The sequence below is a fragment of the Anser brachyrhynchus genome (assembly GCF_964034855.1).
Source record: "Anser brachyrhynchus genome assembly, chromosome: 1".
NCBI classification, from domain to species: domain Eukaryota; kingdom Metazoa; phylum Chordata; class Aves; order Anseriformes; family Anatidae; genus Anser; species Anser brachyrhynchus.
In genome coordinates this window covers 95,013,372-95,034,798 of record NC_137694.1, presented here as the reverse complement: position 1 = coordinate 95,034,798, position 21,427 = coordinate 95,013,372, and the positions used below count along the sequence as shown (strand labels likewise).

General features: G+C 39.3%; 1 protein-coding gene across 1 annotated transcript; it reads right to left on the bottom strand.

Annotated features, from left to right (window-relative positions):
• On the bottom strand, positions 1-18,768 carry ZBTB11 (zinc finger and BTB domain containing 11). The gene is made up of 11 exons (XM_080578581.1): positions 18,231-18,768; positions 15,874-16,109; positions 14,989-15,220; positions 13,011-13,828; positions 10,572-10,751; positions 9,845-10,081; positions 9,293-9,437; positions 7,932-8,049; positions 5,172-5,330; positions 4,525-4,700; positions 1-3,163 (listed from the first exon to the last, which is right to left on the bottom strand). The coding sequence occupies exons 1-11, from the start codon at positions 18,538-18,540 to the stop codon at positions 2,637-2,639; spliced, it is 3,138 nt and encodes a 1,045-aa protein (XP_080434707.1). The 5' UTR covers positions 18,541-18,768; the 3' UTR covers positions 1-2,636.
• Positions 18,769-21,427: the final 2,659 nt, after the last annotated feature.

Genomic DNA, 21,427 nt, shown 5'->3' with positions numbered 1-21,427 from the left:
TTCATGGCAAAGCTTAGTTTATTTAATGACAGAAACCATAACTTTATACATCTAACACTAAATAAAAACAGCATAATGTACAGATCAAATTATATACAAGAGTTTATCACTATACTTTATAAATGGACAGGTCTCATGAACTTCATTTAAAAAAATCAAATTAAATATAAACTGCATATTTGCAGTCTGACATCAAAGAGGTTGCGGAAGCATAGTAAGCATCTTAAATTAATAGCTTAGGATATCTAAGGAAAAACATAAGGCAACCTCAGAAATACAGGAACAGCAAAGCTAACAACAGTATTCCCTATTAACCTCATGCCCTTCTGAAAGATGAGGCACAGTATTCAGTGTTCAGCTTTGATATTCCTGGTTGAGTTCTGTTTATGAAACAAACTTATTTCATTGTTTTTAAATGGCAGGCTATCAAGTCAGTTGAAGTATTTCTACAGTGGGGAACAAGGCTCTGAAATTCATTTTCACTTCTGTTTCCTACCATGTATTGGGCAAATAAATAAATGCACCAAAGATTAAACTGAGGTGCTAATAATATTCTTTTTAAGGTAACACACTAAATATACAAATAATGTTCTAGCACTATTTACAGCTGTTTTCCCTTGCAATTTCATCACTTAATACATACTTATTTGTAAGATACAAACACTGGAATAAGTTTTAAAGATTATCTAGCAGTCTATTAAATCTTTTTCCATCATAGTGGCAGTAAGAACAGTTAATTTACCTATGTGTTTTTTTTTTTTTTTTTTTCCATTTTAAGCAGGATGGCTATCTCAAGATTCTTGACCATACAAAAATTCAGAAGTTATAGCTAGCAGTTTGTGTTTCTTTTCTTCTTCAAGTATTCATTTTAGCTTTACTCAGTTGGGTAACTAGAAAAGAACACAGTTGTAAAGGGCTGCAGGATGTATAAATAATGACATGACTTCTGTGCAGGACAACATTCACTTTTGAAGTAGTTATCCACAGATTAATTCAAATCTGAGGCAGGAACTCAAGCTACCTTAAAATTTCAACAACTGCTTATCTACAGGTTTGCAAAATATAAAAAGAACAATTCATTCTGTAGCTTAGTAGGCAGATACTCAAATAGTTAAATATGATGGAAGGCAGATTCAAAGGAGGTGGTTACTTCATCATGGATTTTGCTTAGTGAATCAGTTTCATGGGTTACAGCATTATATGCATACGATTTTAGTGACCCCCCAGACCTTCTGGCTTCTTGGATACCCTGCTGCTGTCAAAGTTGGAAAGCATTTGATAATGCTATAGAGACTGAGAATAATTTAAAAGAATACACTTCTGGTTATTCATGTCTAGCACGTTCCATGATCTCCTGAGCAACACTTATTTAAAAAAAGCAATTAAAAAAACAACATTAAAGGACCCACACCTTGACATGTGCACTGTACGTTGTATTAAATCAGCTTGGTCAAGCATGGCTGTGATTCATGCTTACTAGCAGGAAAATCTAGTAAGGATTTTTTCCATCAATGTGATACAAACACTGAGTTATTAGCTTGCCTTAGAAGTATTTGTTAGAGCATCTGTAATAAGGTCATCTGGAGACTCCTGTAATTTTGAGACAAATTCTTACCTGATGCTAAGACTTTCATAGTTCTTTCCTCTGACATGGCTGTGTCCCCCATTTGGGAATTACCAAAGCTCCTCCCTTCAATAATATAATACAAGATCAGTTCCTAACTAGCGGGACTTGAGCACACTTATATGCCCCTTCTCACAAAAACATGCCATTATACTCCTTCAGTTAAAAGCTTCTGCATCACATTTAATACAAAAATATAAGCATCCAGCATTAGGTTGCCTGCTTTGGGTATGTGTAACACAGACAGTAGGTTCCTTGACACAACTGACCACCATTAACCTAAACATAGCTGTGCATGGAGGATGAAGTGTAAGCTCCTCTCACAAATAGTTTACTTACAGAAGTTGTCTCCCTTCACTAGGATATCCTCCAGAGAACTTGAGTTCCTGATCTCAGGGTACCACATCCTCAGACTTCTGGAACCCCTTCCCTCATTGTTTTGCTGAACCATGGACCTGCCCCCAGTGATCTGGAATTTAAACAAGTTCTTCAAAACTAGGATTCACTAATTGCAGATGGTGCACCTGCCTAAAGACAAAAGCCTCAGATTTTGTCACGTAAAGCACGCACTGCATGAAACTCCACCATTCCCTTGTTTTAGGGAGTAAAGAGATGAAACCCTATGTTGGTCATTCACTCACAAACTTGATGAAATGCATGTAAAAATGAGTAAAAAATGCTACCAATTGTACATTTCTAGATTTTAGTGCGGCCACTTTATAGATTTTTTAATTTACAGCATGATACTCCATGACACAGGAAACATTATCCCAACAGTTTTTTTTAAATAGTTATGACCAGTGCAGGTATCTTAGCCATCAAAGCCTTGGACTACACTGAAGCATCTTAACTTTTGCCCTGTAATGCGTCGTGCAATATTTCATAACCAAGAAATTCAGTACTGGAGATTAATGGTGTGAGTAGGTATCCGTAAGCCTCAGATATCCAGTTAATATTTAGCTATCACATATCGTAAGACCTCAGTCTCCTTGCTCTTTCTTATGTGCCGCGTTCACTCTGTCTCTGCAACGTGAGCTACTTCTACTTCTACAGTTTCCATGGCCTGTGTGACTTCTGCCATTTTCTGTCCTTGCTGTTGTGCCAGTACATAATTTACCACCTGCATGATGCTTTGGTCAGAAAGAGTGGAGACTGATGTACATTCTTCAGTAGCTGCAACTGCTTCAATCGCTTCAAGTGTGTCTCCTGTCACTACCACAGTCTCAATCTCCTCACCACCAACGCTAATTTCAGTTTCTTGTTCCTGCATGTCTGCTGCTAAAATGCTGATGGCGTGCTCCACTTGTGTCCCCTGGTTATGAAACTGAAGAGTATCTTTTTCCAGCATAATTTTACAGGGAACATAGTCTCTGTGAAACTTGGTCATGTGCTTCCGCAGCGTCCGGGCGTCTATGTAAGCCTCGTTGCAGACTGGGCAGACATAGGGCCGTTCTCCAGTATGCGTCCTTACGTGACGCTTCAGGGAACGCGCGTCAGCCCAGGCTACTCCACAAGTTAGACATTCAAATGGCTTCACACCTGTTTTCAAATGGAAAGCAAAGAAAAAATGACCATCAGCATTTATAAGTATATATGAATGACGGTGAGAAACAACAGGGAGGACAGTAGTATAAAAGCACAAAGAAATGATACAAGTACTACAAGTTTTTCCAAGCAAGAGAATCATCTTACTTACCATTTCTGTACTACAGTATAAAGTAAGGATAACACATTAAATGGTACAACTTTCCTTTCCACAAGTGCTCTGCGCAAACTAATGTCTTCTCAAAAATTTCTTTTTACCATTCCTTTTCATGCAGTTTGATGCACTATTTTAAGTGCATAAAGCTTAAAACTAAGGCATCACAGGCAAAAACAATTTACTTCTGAAACCATCTTTTACTTATAAGAACATGTCACTTACATTCCTAGTCACACCTTATTTCCATAAATCTTTCTATACACCTCTCAACAAATCAGCACTTATTCTAGTTCGTTTATAAGGCCATCTACAGCTTTTTTTTTTTCCTCCTCCACACCACATATGTTCAAATTCTGCACATGGTGTTTGTATAATCTTATTCTCCCTTTTAATGCGCAAATTCTGTGGTCTGTATTATCTAATGGAGCATGTGGGCGGTGACGAGCACTATTTTAACACTGGCTTTTTCTCCATAGCAGTCACTGTAAGTTTAGGCTAGGTATCCAGTATACAGGACTCACTGTATTTAGAAACAATCTCTATTCCAGTAGTTAGAGAGAGCTGTAGCAGCTTTTTAAAAGGAGATAAGCTTCAAAAAAGTTTTTTTTTTTTTTTCCTGAAGATGTGTCTCTGTATTATAGACTTCAAACACAGCTGGAATAACCAAATACTGAAGATCACACTTCACAGCTAAAGTAAAAATGCATATACTTTTTAAATTATAAAGTAGTTTCATAGTTCCCCCAAACATTATAAAGCTTACTACCAGTTATAAATCAAGAAGTTAACCAATTTCCAGTGGCCCTTTTTCTAAATTCAAGCCAATCACTCTCCTGTTTGAGGAATATTTTACTAGCCACATGCAACTTTCAAAGTAGTACGTGCAGTTCTTTCTTTGCCAGATACTTTTTTTTCCTATTGCTTCTAAAATAATTCTTCCATTAAAGTTCGAGAAAGACAAATGATACTGTGACTGTGTGACTACAGTTTTAGAAAGATGCCAGCAGCACTTCTGGGAATCACCACAAGAAAGTTAATTAATCAGGATAAGCATAAAACTAACTGGACAATCTGTAAGAACTTCTGTGTGTTCTGCATCACAGGACACGCAAAGATTCAAAGATAACTCACAATAACCCTTTTCTTCACAATGCTTTTGGGGGTATGCGAATGCCATGACTACTTGCTTTCTACATACCTTCATGATTGTTCATGTGTCTCCTATATTCCCGGAGCTGCGTGAATTTTCTTCCGCAATGCTCACAAACTCGTTCCAGATTTTGTTTTGCTCTTCCTTTTTTACCATGTGTGGCTTTCTTTACATGCCTTCTGTACAAGGCTTTCTCATAAAATTCTTTACCACATATATTACACCTAGAGCATGTAAAATGAGAGATCATTGAAACCATTATCCTATGCTTATCTTAAACTTTTTAAAATAAAAATGTACTTGAATTAATGTAGGTAAAGTTTAATGGGTATATAGTTTCATGACAGCTATTTCCGTAATTAGAAATGCCATTGGACTGTAAAAGCCACATTTTCTCTTATTAATAGCCACAAAACTTCCACTTACTGTTCTAGAGAAGCAAGACTGCATACAAAGCATAACTTTACTAATTATACTTATCCTCTTATGACTTCATATGCGTTGGTCCCAGGATTGTGCCAGCAGATTACCAGTTTGACCACGCTATTTGAAGTCACCCATCCACATTCTCAAGAACTCAACGCCCCAGTCAAGGTCAATCAATCAGTACTTGAACCATGGATTAGGCAGTTCCTTGGTGACTAATCTAGGGCTGTGGCATTATAATTTCTTACATTTCAGTTATTTCCTCTTACCTATAAGGGTCTGTGACAGAGTGAGACTTTACATGAGAATACCAGTCTTTCTTCCAACTATAACATTTTCCACAGAACTGGCACTGAAATGGCTTCACACCTAAGTGTTTATTCATATGCTGCCGGAGATCTCGAGCTTCATAGAAACTCTTTTCACACCTGTAACAGCAAAGGTTGTAGCATTCTATATCAGCAAGATCTTGGTAATCCTGATTTCCAAGGAAATCCCCTTCTGTAATGGCAACTGAACACTTGGAGAAGACCTGTAGTGTCATCAATATTGATACAAAGCACAAACACTTTCCAAACCAGGGGAAATAAAAAGGAAGAGCAGCTTATCTGAAAATCTGGAATATCACTTGAGGACACTGTTCTGAAACATTTTTGTCTGTTATGGATGACTATATTCCTTCTGTTTTTATTATGAGGATTAATCAAAGGCAGACTGGCTGGAAGATATCAAAAAGGTATATTATATCATAGGAATTACTATGAGGGTTCTAACAGTTGTTTCCTCCCTTAACCAAAGAGGATTAAATAATAAAACAAAGATAACATATCTGGGTGGGTTTTTTTCTGTAACGCTCAAGTATATTTTTTAAGAAATTAAAAAACAAATTCAGGATTCTACAAGAATGTATCTGAGATTAGTGATGTTCATTCTTTAGTGTGCTGTTTGAATACATCTAAAACTAAATTCCTAAAGTTTTTCTTCATTTATATCTTCCCATAGTGTGACTACATAAAATAACAAATTTCTCTTGATGTAAAAACTACAGGGGTAGTCCAGCCAAAGACATGCTTTATCTTTGAAAGAAATTTTGCCTTACAGACCTCTTCTTCTGCCTAATCTTCTATATCTCTTCCTCATGTATCATGATACACTGTACGACTTGAGAAAGGACAGAGTGCAGAGAAAGGCCAACAAGCAAAGTTATTCATGGACTTCTAAGTCCACTGTAGAGGATTTACATTTTGTAGCTCAACCACCTCTGGAATGAGGGAATCTCTGAATTCCAACTTAAAGTGGAATCTGAAAAGAAGAAAGTTTCCATACGAGAACAAAACTTGTAATATCACACTTCACAAAGATTGGGTACCCTGCAAAGGCAAGAAAAAAACCTTCTATGCTTTAGAGAAATTAAGTAGGTTATAGTCCCTGAGTTGCCTGAACAATCTTCTCTTAGGCTAGGAAAAACAAAAACAAAATCACCAACAGCTCCACTTCAAATGGGATTCTCAGGGATCCCGGATTTCCAGATCCCTAAGGGTCTTCAAAGAGGTTGGTACTTGGTGTTCTCATGGACTGCGTATTTAGAAAATCCATTAGAGAAGTATTAATTTCAGAAGTAAAAAATGAACCATGACCACTATCCTCTGACACTCACACACTACTGTGATTTAATCTAGTATCTACTTCTACTTTTAGCAAAGTAACTTGTGTGAAGCTTAATTTAACTGGGCCAGAAGCTCAAACTCAAGCCTGGCTGGAAGATTTACATACCAAGCCAATGTACTAGAAAAATGAAGCCTACTTGTAGCTTAGTGAAGCTCTCTAAACCACTTGTGACAACATGAATTATATTCCTAGAATAGATCTAAACTCTAGAAGAAACAAGGGTTGTGTCTGTTTTGAAGGAGCTGAGGAATCAAAATACATTTTCATTCGAGGTGATGATGCATCCATGACTACTGCCTTGAATATCTATTTTTAATGTAACTCTCTTTCAAAACCAAAATTGTCTTCCCTGTTATGTTTCATTAACCAATTCCATCCCTGATGTGGATCCTATTAGCTTTGTTCTTTGAATTTTTGAGATCTACGTTTTTAGTACTACAAAACACTAAACAAAAACACTGCAGACAAAATTAAAATGAGGTTTCAGCATATTTAGGAAAGGAAATATTATTTGTACAGCTGTACTACCAGAGATATATTACAAATATTTTAGATATAAGTTTTCATTAATACCACAAGCTACATACAGGCAATCACAAATAGTACAGCCCCTTTTAATACCTGAGAGAGTTTTCTAGAGACCTAATTGACAGTGTGGAAATTAAGTACCATTTGTGCTTCTACAGGTTATTTGAAAGGTTCTCCTATAGTCTGCTTGGTCATATGAAAAGCAACATGATTTGTAAACTCACTATGAAACACACTCTTTACAATTAGAGTTTCTGTTAAAAGTCAGTAAAAGAAAAACATTTAAGTGGTCATACAAGTTTTATAATCAAGTTAAAAATAGTCAGTGAGTCTTAATCTGAATCTATAATCTAGATATTCCTGCACAGCTGTTTACTAAACATAGTGCATACTGCAGTGCACATGAGTACATTACACCACAGACTTTAATAGGACATATATGCAGCTGAAATTAACTATCACAGTAAAGGAAGGCAAGAGCAGGCTGAAGACCCTTCGTCTCTGACAAGCTTACCGCTCTTCTATCTGTCCTACAGCGGAGCTTTAAAACCACATGGCCACTTATTACAGCTGCAAGTGCAAACATACTCATTAAAACATAACTGTATGAAAGTAGGTAACAATTAAAAATCCCAAGGTGTTGCTCTCCAACTCACGTATTAACAGAAGTCTAGTTATTTTTTATAACACTAATGTTTTACAAATCTCACTGAAGGCCAATGAACTTTTGTTCTATAACCAGGATTTGCTTTTCATCTTTAAGAAAAAAAAGGACAAAAAATACCCCAACAACAAACCAAAAGAACAAAACACCATAGCAACTAACAACTTACTGAGTACACTGATATCCACGAACTTCAGGCTTTGGCTGGTGTTTCTTTATGTGTTTACTGAGTCCTGAAGCCCTGTGGAAAGACTTTCCACAGATGGAGCAAAGGTACTTGGATTCTCCTGACAAAAAACAAAAGCAAACAAGTTACAAAGCCAGGCCTCCATCTCTCTGGGATGCTTTGTGAGTGTTTTTTCTTCCTATGTAATTTATCTGAAGTAATCAGAGCAGTGCTGCAAAAAGAAGTTGGTTTAACTACACACAGATGGAATTTTCAAGTGTATTTTGTATGTGCCAATGTAGTCATAGACAGAAGGGAGAGTAACAACTCTGAATGACTTCACTGCATGTTTCTAAACACAGGGTACAACAGTACAGCTACTATTAGCCATGAAATGTGAACAGTTTAAAAAAACTGCCCTCTTGTGTGAAAAACAATTGCCTGTTCTCATATAATACACAACTTCTCCAGCAATGCAGCATTGCCTGTGGGTGACTCACACCTTGAATTTGTGGAACACTACTTCAAAAGAAGAGCTTTCAACTCCAATTCATCACTTTATGACTCCTGAGTACAAATATAAATTCTTCCACTTTTGGTACAGGCTCTTTCTTCTGATTCCTCCCAACTCAGGAAACATAGGCAACTTCTACATATTACAACATAGTTTAAAACTGCTTGTCTTAGACAAAAGAAACATCATCTTTTACATGCCAAGATCTTTCAAGATGCCAGTTTTTATAAAACTTCAGTATAAGACTTGTGAAATTAGAATACAAGTCCTATATTTCTTAGATCATACAAACGGTATCCCACGAGAAAGTACACAATCTTAAAAGAGCATACAACCTATTAAAATAGGAATAAATCCTGAAGCATTGCTCATGTTTAAAAATATCTTTCACTCAAATTATTTAAAATAGCTGTGCAACAAATACTACATTCTTGCTTTATAAATGTTTTATTAGTACAAGCAGAAGTCTTGAAAAAACACCCGGACTTTCTCAGAGTTTCAACTTCGCGAGTTCTCCTCCAAAAGGATAGACTGAAAGTATAGGTGCTCAGAAATGTTCATCTCTGGCTTTCTTTGTTGAATTCACATGATATAGGCATAAATAAGTAAATAAAGACGTAGGAACAGACTAACCACAACTCCCTGTTCTGGTATAGAATATTTCCATAATAATCTTAAGCTATGATAAAACAAGCCCAAAGGAGAAATATAAATGACTAATTATGTCTAAGTCAACTGCCTGACCAGGATGAAAAACTACTTTCTTTTTAAATGGTTCCTTTAACATTAAAGAACCATGCTAAAGTTCACCAGCGCACAAAAGCCATCCAAAGCAATTCTCACTACTTACCAGTATGAATGCTCATATGTTCCTGAAGACTTCTTTTAGTGACAAAGGACTTCTCACACAAGTCACACTGGAACTGTTTCTGTACTTCATGGAGAGCTAAGTGCATTTTTAATCCATGCTTATATGTAAAGGTCTTTCCACAGACCTAAAAAAAAATCCAGATCCAATCAAAGAGGACAAAAAAACACAGAATATTTAAACAGATTAGCTTTGAAAACCTGTTAGCTCCAAACACAATATCAACTCCTGTATCTTAGGAACAAGGATGACCAAGCCTATGATTTCTCACCAGTAGTAAAAATGGTCTGTTAAAAAAGAACACTCAAGCAAAGACATTTTCTAGACATAGGAGTATTAAATTCCATGATTCAAGCTTCTAGTTGAATTCTAGTTTACAGTCTCCAACTACAAGAAATTTCATCAGCAATGTTATGTTATTTTTTCCCATTGTGAAATGACCTAAATTAACCTAACTTGTAGGATAGAGGGTCAATACTAAAATATCAAATACATTACTGACATGATTACAAAGTAAAATAACTTTTTCTTTACCTTGCATGCATGTGGTTTTACACCTGTATGTTTGAGCATATGTATCCTGAGAGAATAGAGCTTAGGTAGAGTTCTGCCACATATATCACACACAAATTCCCGTTTAGTTCTCCCTTTCACTGAAGACATGCCTGTCTCTTCTACGCTAGAAGCTGCAGTGTTCACTTCAGTCTTCCGTGTGTGTCGGACAAGATGAGCTCGTAGGGAGGCACCATACTGGAATTCTTTTTTACACAACTAGGAAAGAAAACATTACAACTTTAATCTGCATGCAATATTTCAAAGCTATTTCAAAAAAGGTAAATCAAAGATTTTAAATATAGTAATCTGATTACATAGGTCTGTAATTTGACTCCAACAGACTTTTTTTTTTTCAGGTTAATTAATAGAATTACATGTTGGCTTTTTAAGGCTACTGACAGGGCCACTGATCACTTCCCAGTAAGGAGTAACTTCCAGGATAATCTAAATACAATTGTAAATTTACCAGTAAGGTTAAAAGTAAAGCCCACCCAGTACCATGAGCAGCACGGGCACTCTCATGCCACATGATGCTATCAGGGCATGTGGCTGCACTACATTTTACCCATTTAGATCAAGGCTCTGTCCGTCTCTCAAATCCGTAAAGAAAATAAATGCTAAATACTAAAAGATACAAGAAAAATAATTACTAATGTCATTACTGAATGAATTTTAATAGCAAAGTTTACAGACAAAAAAAACTTACTGGGCATTTATAATCTTTAGATCTTTCATGTTTTAGTGTGTGCATTATAAGCGCATAGCGCCGCTGGAACACCATTCCACACTCCGTGCATTTGTGCTGAGCTTCTACTTCATTATTTTCTGTGGTCTCTCTTTTGGGCTGTTTCATTTTTTTCCCTCTCTGTACCAGCTTCATGGCAACCTAAATTGGAAAAACATAACCAGTGAATGAACTTCACTTTCAGAGGCATGAAATACAATGTAGTCAGTGATAAAAGCTTATGTTTCTTCATGTTACAGTAACATCACCCAATCTTGCTTAGTTTCTGTAGCCACTGGAAAGTTAAGCCTTTTTAGATCACTGAAAATCCAGAGAGATTATGGTAAGAAAAATGGTCTTCTTTTACAACCACAAGCTGACTATAATTATAGACAGACAACTTACCACTTCAGAGCCAACTAGCCCTCCCTAACTGGCTAAACGCAAGCTAAGTGATAGTTAGAGAAGAACCACAAATACTTCCAGTCATAACTTCTATAAAATGTTTCCAACCATGTCCTTCACTTCAACTTTCCTTTTCAAGACTTATTTCAGAAGTTATCAAAGTAGACATAAAAAAGTGGCCTAATACATTCTTACCAGCCAGCAAGAACAGAGTTATTAATAATGTGTAAAAAATTTGACAGTATTCAAGCAAAGCTCTTTCCAGTTAAGGGTATTCCAGCCTTAATGTTTGTGTGAGGCAGTATTGGCAGTGCTACCTTGAGCTGGTAATCTCATTTTCCTTTGCAGAAACTTGCTGTCAATTCTTTAAAATCCATAGTTTAATTGATCAGGCTGAAATTTCTTGTATCAGGTATCTCCCCTTCAGGTTTCTGAGAATAAGGCAAGGGGAAAAAACAGTACATTGCATCCCCATTTCTTCAACAAGTGAAGCATCTAGCAGTTTTTGAAAACACGCTAGCCTTTCCTTGTCTCACACAAACTCAACACAGGGACAACATTTTCAGACTCTCTTATGTCTTGCCGTTGCTCTGAAAAGTTATGCAAACTTGGCCAAATTAGGAAGCCACAAAAATCATTTTGTCCAGTAGATGATTAATAAGAGCTTAGAAAATAACCCATTCATACAAAGCATGCTTTGTCCCCAACATCTCCATGCCAACAGCAATTATGCTAATTCAAGTCAGCAGCATGTCCTTGCAATCTCTCTTTACTGTTATTCTTCCAGGATCAAAACTAGGAACTCAAGAAGGAACGTCTATTTTCAAATGCTTATACAACATCCAGTGTCATGGTAGGAGTTGAGGGTAGCGTAAGACAAAAAGGTGAAAAATTGTGAGATCAGTTATGAAAGCAAAAACCTATTCCTAATTCCAATTCTGAGCAATCTAATATCTAAAACATTTTTTTCCTAATGTGGATGCTGTCTGGAGACCTTCTCTATCAAGGGAAGGGATTTAAAAACTGTGAAGTAAGTTAACAGGAGCTGCTCCTGAAAGAGCTCCCCCTCCCAAAACAGGGAAAACAGAAGTCACAAATGGGGTGCTCAAATATTTGGACTGTGCTAGTTTTAACATCCAGTCTTTACACTGACCAGAGATAAAAGGAGACTAATGCTACAATTTCTATCTACAAGGGTAACAATTTATACCTCTCAGACCAGATGGGTGGATCTACTATTTAAATGCTTCACAGAACACCTCTGGAAAGCAACAGTTCTTCGTATCATTTACTGCCTCTGGAGGAGTGAAGCAAAGCCTACTCTCACAAGATTGAATGAACTAGTGCTCTGTGTGGTGAATGCCACCCATCTATGGGCACTAGAAGAGGAAAGGCTCCTGAAAGACAAATAAGATTGCTGTTTCATTAAAAAAACCACAATTATTAAGTTTTTACAACATCTGAATGCTTTTAATCTAAGTAATCTTTGGACATTTTTTTTTCATTAAACAAACTAATCCCAATCTAAGCGTAGCGGCACTGGATTGTTATGATTTATAACTATGTCTTAAGATCTACCCAGGATGCCAGACGCTATTTTCAAGTCTTAATAAACGTAGAGCTTCATTTCTGTAATCGATCACGATATTTTTGTATTTGTCTGTCACTGACATACAGACATGACAGCTAAGAAATTGCCAGATCATTAAGAATTTTGGGGAACAGGTAACACCTGCTGTCCAGACACGAAAAAGCTATGATGGAGGTATTCAAGCTAGGCTAAAAATACCAAGTGTTTGAAAGGTCTCCAGTCTGGAAATAAATTTGATTTTTTTTTTTTTGCACAAGTGTCACATCTTAGATGTTACTTCAGTATGCAGTAACGTTGATTTCTCAAAAAAGAAAACACTTAAAAGCATTTGCCAGACAACGCTTAGAAATGGGAAACAGTCTTTTCAGACTGGTGTGGAAACACAGAATGATTACCGCCAACAGGCTTAAACAGAGATAGAATACCTGCTGTATTGCAGATTTTGGATTTGTCTTTCTGTTTTGCAGTTTTTTTTCGATTCCTTTATGCAATCTGATATATCCACCTTCACTAACAGAACGCTGGCGAAGCTTGCTTTTATAAGTATCATCCTGGCTGGAAGCCATGGTTTCTGGTTGTGAAGCCAAAATGCTCTCTTCTTTACTTTGCCTGCCATGTTTTTGCTTGAGCATTTCCGAGGAGTCTTCAGAAGCAGTCTCTACATTTCCTTTACAGCTTTCATTTAGATCCGTTTCCATTTGACCATCTGTGTCCATGGCTTCCACAACTGATGGCTCAGCCTGTCTGACAGACACAGTGCTGTTTGAAATGTTCTCCACCAGCTCTATTTTGATAAAATTTTCAGTTGTTTCACACTGCTCCAAAGGCTTTGCAAGATCGTCAGGAGTGGCCTCTGCAGGCTCTGGGGGCAAGAGGTGAGGCTGGGGTGCTGCTGCCTCCTCTGGCCCAGCAGAGGAAGGAGCTCCATTCACAACTGCTGTCACTTCACGGGCTGCCAGCTCTGCTGGTAGAGGCTGCTCAGCACCATGCAGGAGCGGCATCTCAACTCCAATCTGCTCTGCTAAACTTTGTGTTGACTCTACTGTTTGAATATCTCCCTTTTGGTACACTGTAATTTGTTTCTCTTCCATCTGTTTGTGCACGTTTTCACAGATTTCAAGAACCTCTGACATGAAGAGATGCCGGGCAAGCATGGCCACTTCCGCCATACTACAGAAGTCAAAAGTTAATTCTGAAGTGTAAGCAAATTCCAAGAGCGGGAGGAAACTTGACTTGCAAAACCCTATCAGGAATAAAACAAGAGATTAGAGCAAACACTGATGACCCCCTTGTTATACCAAAATACCCCAGGACGGATACAACAGTTCATTTTTGATACAGTTAAGTCTGAAATTTAGAGTGAAACACACTCACAAACACCATTAGAGCCCCTCCATTCAGACTCAATTCACTGTCATTTACACAAAAGCATCCTCCTTGTATATATTGTTTGTGGAAGTCAAACTCAAGACAACATTTTTGATAAGTACGTAAAATTGAGGTAATTTCATGATAAAATTCTCAGAAAGATTGTTTCAAGATGCTAGGAGGGCCACAATGTTTTTGAAGCAGATTAATCCTGATTTAACTGAAGTCTTTCTGGGCTGCTACATTCACAAAGTAGCCTGGAGTTAAGCAACAATTAATTCTACAGAAAAATGAGTCAAGAAATTGGCTACTGAAAAAGATATATATACACAGATACAAATGCTTCCAAAGAAGCATCTGATATAATTTTCCACAGTTCAAAAAATCATAAATGAAATATTTAATTTGGGGGACCTTCTGGACCATCATACTAGAAATCCATTGTTCATGCATGCCTATTGTTCATGCAAAGGCTAAGAAAGTAATGGGAAAGCAACGGAACATTTAAGTTCTGTACAATATTCTTCAAAGTTATTTGTGGAACACTGATTTTAGGATTATCTCCCATCTTTAAGGTAACAGGAGGTTTGACAAAAAAACAGAAATATGTATAGTAATGTTTTCCAGACATCAGACAATTTAGTATTTGGTCATCAAAACAGTTCTTTGAGAAGCTAGTAAACATTCCCTCTTGATGTATTCAAGCATTTGGATTATGTTCCCTTTTTTAAGGTCTGTGACTAATACAAGGAGAAAACACACCTAATCAAGCTAAAATAAATAAATAAATCCAAAGCTTCTCAGAAATTATGAGATGGAATTCCATGGTCAATTCAGTATGGGAGATCAAATTGTGCAAAAACAAGAGTGATCATTTTAGCATGAAAAACCATACAAAATACTTTTAGATTAAAAGAGGAAAAAAGCAAGATAAAATATTTGGTTGTCTTGAACACTCGAAAGAGACTGAATCAAACACTGTACACCTTACTTCAGATATTATGATTTCTATCTTCGAAACCCACAACAATTCACCTGACAGATCCACTACAGCTTCATGACTAGTGACAGCTCCCTTTTCAATGAAGAGCTCTCGGAAGTACTCGCTGTTGGCTGCCAAGACAGATTTGTGAGCTTTGTACTCCTCTCCTTCAATCAGCAGAGTCACATCACAGAACTGATTGGAAAGCCTCTGCTGATTCAGTTGGTTTAAGACTGACAGACAATGTTTGGAAGATGACTGCTTCACAAGGCCCTTACTGTCAACCTGTCATAAACAACATTACGAGAACTTCATTACATTTAGACTCTGCCTTTGTAAGCATTCACACTGAAACACAGAAAAGGATTATTTGCTGCAACCATAAAAGCAGTTCAAGCCTGTACCATCTTACTATTATTCTCTCTTTTTTTCCCCCCCTCAAACGTGCCAACTCTTACCCTCCCTCCAAAAAGTTAAAACAGACAACTGGAAAAATGGGAAGACATATTCAAACAGTTCCTTGGACTGTATCTTTCAATGCTACAACATGAAACAATTTATAGATTCAAGTCTTTACATGTCTATGAGCCCCCAGTTACCATCATCAAGAATTTCATATATATAAATACAGCATAATTTACTAAGGAACAAATACAGATTCCACAAGAATCTTGTAAGTGATACTTTTCTTATACTTCTGCAATTAATTTTCCCTTGGATCTTATATGTATATATAGAAATAGGGGCAATTTTGTTTTCCAAAGATCATATATTATCATTGATTTCATGTCATATGTACCAGTCACCTGTTTTCACACATCAAATATATTTATAAAAATATGTCATATTATGCAGGATTATCACAGCAATGGAAAGTAAACATACTTTTAAGAATGCACGAACATTTAATACATTCAGATGTGAACAGCAGTACTTACAAATACAAGCTCATGCTTTGCTATTGGCTTCTTCTTCACAGGCTTTGGGGATGCAGCTGGGATTGATGCCGCATTACTCGATTCATCATCTGTTTCATTACTATCTTCATGAGATTTTGTATCCAGTCCAAGTTCCTCCAGCATTTCAGAAGGATCCGACAGAGATCTGGAGCGATCTAGCTTTTCCTGGCACTTGCTGCATTCCTTAATGTAATCTTTAACCTGCTTAAGAATACCTAAGAAAAATTAATGAAGCTTAATTAGGCTTCCAATTCTCATTCAGTTTGCCTTAAATTCATAATTAAATACGTAGGTGATTAGCCAAAAGATACTAAATGATTATTCAAGAAAAACGAAGTCAGCCACCTACACCTTCTTTTTATCAGTTCTGCTTCTCATACACTTTTGTATGTCCTTACTGTAATCCACAGTTAATTTGCAATCAAATATTTAAGATCACTATATGAAGCAGAACCGTCCCAGAAGGACTTTAAGCTAGAAAAAAAAAAAAAGCAATTTACACATTCACTATAAGAATCCCAAGACAATGAAAGCTGTAAATTGATCCTGCAATTAGTTCCACACAAGTGGGATCTCGGTTTGTCCTCACTAAACGGGATAAGAAATGGAAGGCTTATGTAAAAGGCTTTCGCAAAACTGGGACCGACTGAATTATAGGCTATGACACTGATTTGTATTGTTAACACTGATTTAAATCAGCTGTTTAGGATTTTTTGGAGTTTAAAGAAACTCCATTCCCCTCCAGTACTTGATCAGGTGTAACTGAGTAATTTTAGATACTCGACAGTTCCTAAGCTTAAGGTCCTATGAGATACCAAGGCATTTTCAGCGTATAAAAGCTTTCAACTCAAATTCATTTCCATCACTAGGATGATATAAGAGCCTATAGAACCTGTGCCTCCATGCTTCAAAACCTATCACACCTGAAAAGACTCGCCCTGCTTGCAGCATTTTGTACTGTGCTGCATCGCATCATTGCATATGCATCTGTGGAAGGATCGGGAAAACACAGACTTGAGGCAATATGAGACTTGCCAACCCAAGACATCTGTGCCTGTTTCAGACATGTTTTACGCTTCCTTGATTCCAGCTGAAACCAGGCCTAGTTCTCAGGGTCTGCTGCCTGCAGACCCCACTGCCAACACCCTTCTCGACCCCAGGCCCCATTCCAGCTCCCTGTTCCCAGCTACAGCCACAACAGATTGGCACCTCAAATCAAGGAGACCTGGACTGGAAGGATGTGCTGCAGCTAGAGCAAACTGCCTACAAATTGAGATAGAGAAAACTGTAGCTGAAACAACAGATTTCTTACCAGTGGTTGGAAAAAAAAAAAAAAAAAAGCAGGATAAACAGAAATTGGGCTCCAGGCAACTGAAAAGCTGGAGATTTGTTTAATGGATACCTAGGAGTAAAAATAGAGCACCAAATCCAAAGGGAATACAGGTACCAAGTTATTGGCTCAGCCAAAAGAAGGCCACAACTGGGAATTTTGGTTGTTAATACACAACTGGTTTCTAACTGCTGTGACATGACTCTGGTCCCAGCTAAGGATTAGTTCTGTGTTTTCATCCTTTCATGGGAGGCAATAGAGAAATATAACGATGAGCATAAGAACTACAGTTAATAGCGGGTCTACTATTTTAAATGTGCACACCTTCCACCAGTAGTTGAAAAAGGCTTATTATCAGGCTAAAAGTGGAACTAGATCGCATGAAAGGGATTATGATCCTACACCAAGTGTAGGAATTGAGAAATCCCTCCCTTCAGCAGGCTGTACGCAACACCTGGACTGGGACAGTTGCTCTCTGTATTTCCTTACAAACACAGAATTCTAGAATCGTTAAGGTTGGAAAAGACCTCCAAGATCATCTGGTCCAACCGTTCTCCTACTACCATTATCACCCACTAAACCATGTCCTGAAGGGCCAGGTCCAACCTCTCCTTGAACACCCCCAGGGACGGTGACGCCACCACCTCCCTGGGCAACCCGTCCCAGTGCCTGACTGCTTTTTCTGAGAAGAAATGCCTCCTCATTTCCAACCTAAACCTATTGCTTCCAGCCTAAACGATACCACTAGTGAAAACGAAGCCACACGACAACCGATGGGACAGCACGGTCTGCGTCTCAGGGACACAGCCATCACGACTGCGAGCTTCGTGGTGCTGCTTCGTCACCGGGCAGCGATCCCCCGACTGGGGATCAGAAGGGCACAGCCAAGCCCCCCTCACCCCAAACCCAACCTACAGAAGCCAGCACGCCCCAGGCCGCCCCCACCACGCCACCCCACCCCCAGACGGGACGGGGGGGGGCCTCCCTCTCGGCGGCGCCCCCTCACCTCTCCACCAGTACTTCTGCGAGAGGCCCTGCCAGGTCTGCAGCCGGGTGCGGTGCGCGCCGTCGGGCGCCAGGTGCGCGGCGCGGATGAGGCGTGCGCGGCGCTCGGCCTGCAGCACCACCTCCAGCTCGGCGAAGCGCTGCTGGTCCCGCTGCCGCCGCTGGTAGTAGAGGGTGCCGCCGCGCACCACGTAGCAGGCGGCCGCCTTGCGGATCTTCCTCTTGGCGTTGCCCTCCGTGCCCGGCGCGTAGGGCTCCCGCTCGTTGGTGAGGTAGCGCAGGATGGCCAGGTAGCTCTCCTCGCTCGACATGGCGGAGCGCGGAGACCCCGGCGCCAGGCCGCGGCGCGTCCCCGCGGGGCCGGGCGCATGCGGCGGGGCCCCGGGGGGGAACTGGAGTTGCGCGGCCCGCGGCGGCGGGAGGGAGGGAGAAGCGCGGGCAGCGGCGGCGGCGGAAAGACAAAATGGCTGCTGCACAAGGGGAAGTGAGGTCAGAAGCCCGCGCGCGTGGCCGGGGTGAGGGGGGAGGAGGGAGGGAGAGAGGGAGCGGCGGCGGGAGGGAGGGAAAAGGGCGGCGCCGCCATCTTGGGGGCGGGCGCGGGGGATAGGCGGCCATCTTAGAGGCGGGCAAGGGCTGAGGGGGGGGGGGGCGCTCCTCTCAAAACTGACTCGGGAGGAGCGTGGCCGGCCACCCGCCTTCCCCTCTGTCTCTTCCCCTGTCACAAGCTTGCAGGACCCCATCGAGTGCTGTGAGCACCTGCCCACCCCCCCCGCCACCAAGTACGAGGGATGTCGCCTCGGGTCCTGCAGGAGGCTGAGAGACGGGGCTGTGGTGCCTTGGAAGGAGTCTCCTCTGTGGGGACCTCGTTGTCCTCAGCTACCTCACCAGAAGATGCAGAGAAGATAGAGACAGACCCCTCTAAGTTGCATAGCAATAGCCGTCAGATACAGGTTAGAGCACAGTTAGTTAGTTCCAGTTACGTTTGGTTTTTTTTTTTTTTTTTTTTGACCATGGTGGTTAAATGGTGGAACAGCTTTTCCTGAGGTTGTAGTTGTTTCAAGACTCAGATGGGTACAGTCCCGAGTCTAATTAGACATGCTTTGAGCAAAGGGTTGGACTAGATGGCCTCTAGTGGTCCTTTTCAAGTTAAATTATTATGAAAAATTTAGGTATTCCATTTTTAGTGATAAATATTTAATAGAGGATCAATTAAGTTGCATTAGGTAACTGCAAGGATTTCAATTTAGGCATTTATGTTAAATTCATTGCATTACATCTATGTTTGAGCAGAGTAACAGGCTGTTAGTGAGTGATGCAGGCTGTACTCAACTGCGTATCTCATGGAAGGTGTTACCTGCAAGCTTCAAGGCATTAACAAATACTAATTCCTTGTTGACTATCAATTCCTTTTTGTCCTTACTGGGATTTCAAACAGATTGTTTGTTAAAGCTTCTCTCTGCTTTTCAACTGAGGAACTTCATATGCAATTGTTAAGACTAACTTTCACAGGCATGCATGCAGTGTCCCAGCTACTCAGTACCACTATAAAATCCTGTAAAATTGTGCCAGTCTTGCATATAGTCATCACTAACATAGGCAACCTTCGGTGGTATATTCAGCCTTCATAAATTACTAAAAATTCCTTTCCCTGAAGAGAAAGTAAAAACATGGAACAATTTTCGTTCCCTTGTTTCTAGCTCCTTCCAAGGCTGTTAACCAGTTTAGAAAGTATCTTCAATTTACTTCTAAATAATTATTTTACTTCTAAAATACTTACTCTTGATAGTAAAAAGAATAATTGTTCAAAAGATACCAGTGCATATTCCACTAATGCAATCAAGCTGGAACTACTTAAATGGGTTGCAAGCTCGATCTGACTGGTACTTAGTTTATTAATGAAAACCAAGCATGATAGAACTCAAAATGTAGCCCATAACCTAAAGCATGTTACCTTTGTTGTAGTTTTTAAGCCCAAATGAACCACAGGAAGCACAAGTACAATAAAGATCTTCTTTCTCATCTAGTGTAGTAACATCAATAAAGCCCTCAAAGGAGCTGTAAGCTAGCAACCACGTTGAAAGCCAAACAGTAGTCCACTTTTATTTTCAAAAGCTGTAAACTTTCTGTAGTAAACGCCTACTCCTTACAAGCCCTGAAGTGGGTATTTGCCAAGTGGAATATTGTTTTGGATTGAGTGCATGCAGGACTTGCGCGTGGCATCAATAAATTGAGATGCAAAACGAAGAGAAGGTTCATTTTCTCCTGTACTTAAAGGAAGTCAAAGAACATTTCTTTGCTAAGGCTATTACTGCCCAGCAAAGTTAAGGGAAAGTTTGGGAACACTGCCCACCTGGCCTAACTCCTAGATTGGAGAGCTGTATCCTTTACGTAAAGCATTTAACAAATGGCCACTCCTTCTAGGAGTGGAAGAGAATGACTAAGGGAACCCATGTCTGCATTCCAGATATTAATTATGAGACTAAATGAGCTTGAAGTAATGCATACTGTCAGCTCCATTTTAAGCTCACTCAAGCTGCTATCAGTGTTTTAAGTACTACCAATTAGAACATGTTTGCAGAATGGTGATACTAAGTCAAACAACCCATTTAGCTCAGTGAATGCTTAGGCAGAGCATGAGGCAGGACCTTAGAAACTATCCTGTTCCTGACAGATGCTTCCAGCACCTCAGTGGTTTTAGTTCCTGACCCAGGAATTGCATCTCAACATTTGTATTTAACAGCAGTGTAATCTGTGAAACATCCGTTCAATTTCTGAAATTTTCTCTTTTTATCCTCTACAACATCTTGCAATGATCTGCTTCACAATGCAAGAAGCGTATTGACCTTTTTATGTAACTTAAGAGGTTATATACAGCTTCACAGCCCTTTAGTTTGCCTCATCAAACTTAAAACCTTCTTTTTAAGGCATTTGGCGTTGATGCAGAATAAGCTTGTGCTTGTGCTATTTTTGTCCTTAGGCAAGAACAGCTCAAACATCAGCTCAATCTTCCCTGCCACCCGAATCACTGCATTCATTTAAAGACCTACGAACTATCTTCTAGTACAACAGATCCTCCAAGGAACTGAATGTTTTATGGCAAGAGGGTGTTCATTAGTCTGCAAAAGCAGACATCGTCATTTCTTAGATTAATTTTCTTCATTATCTATCACACAGTTGAAGAGAACATGGCACAAGTGA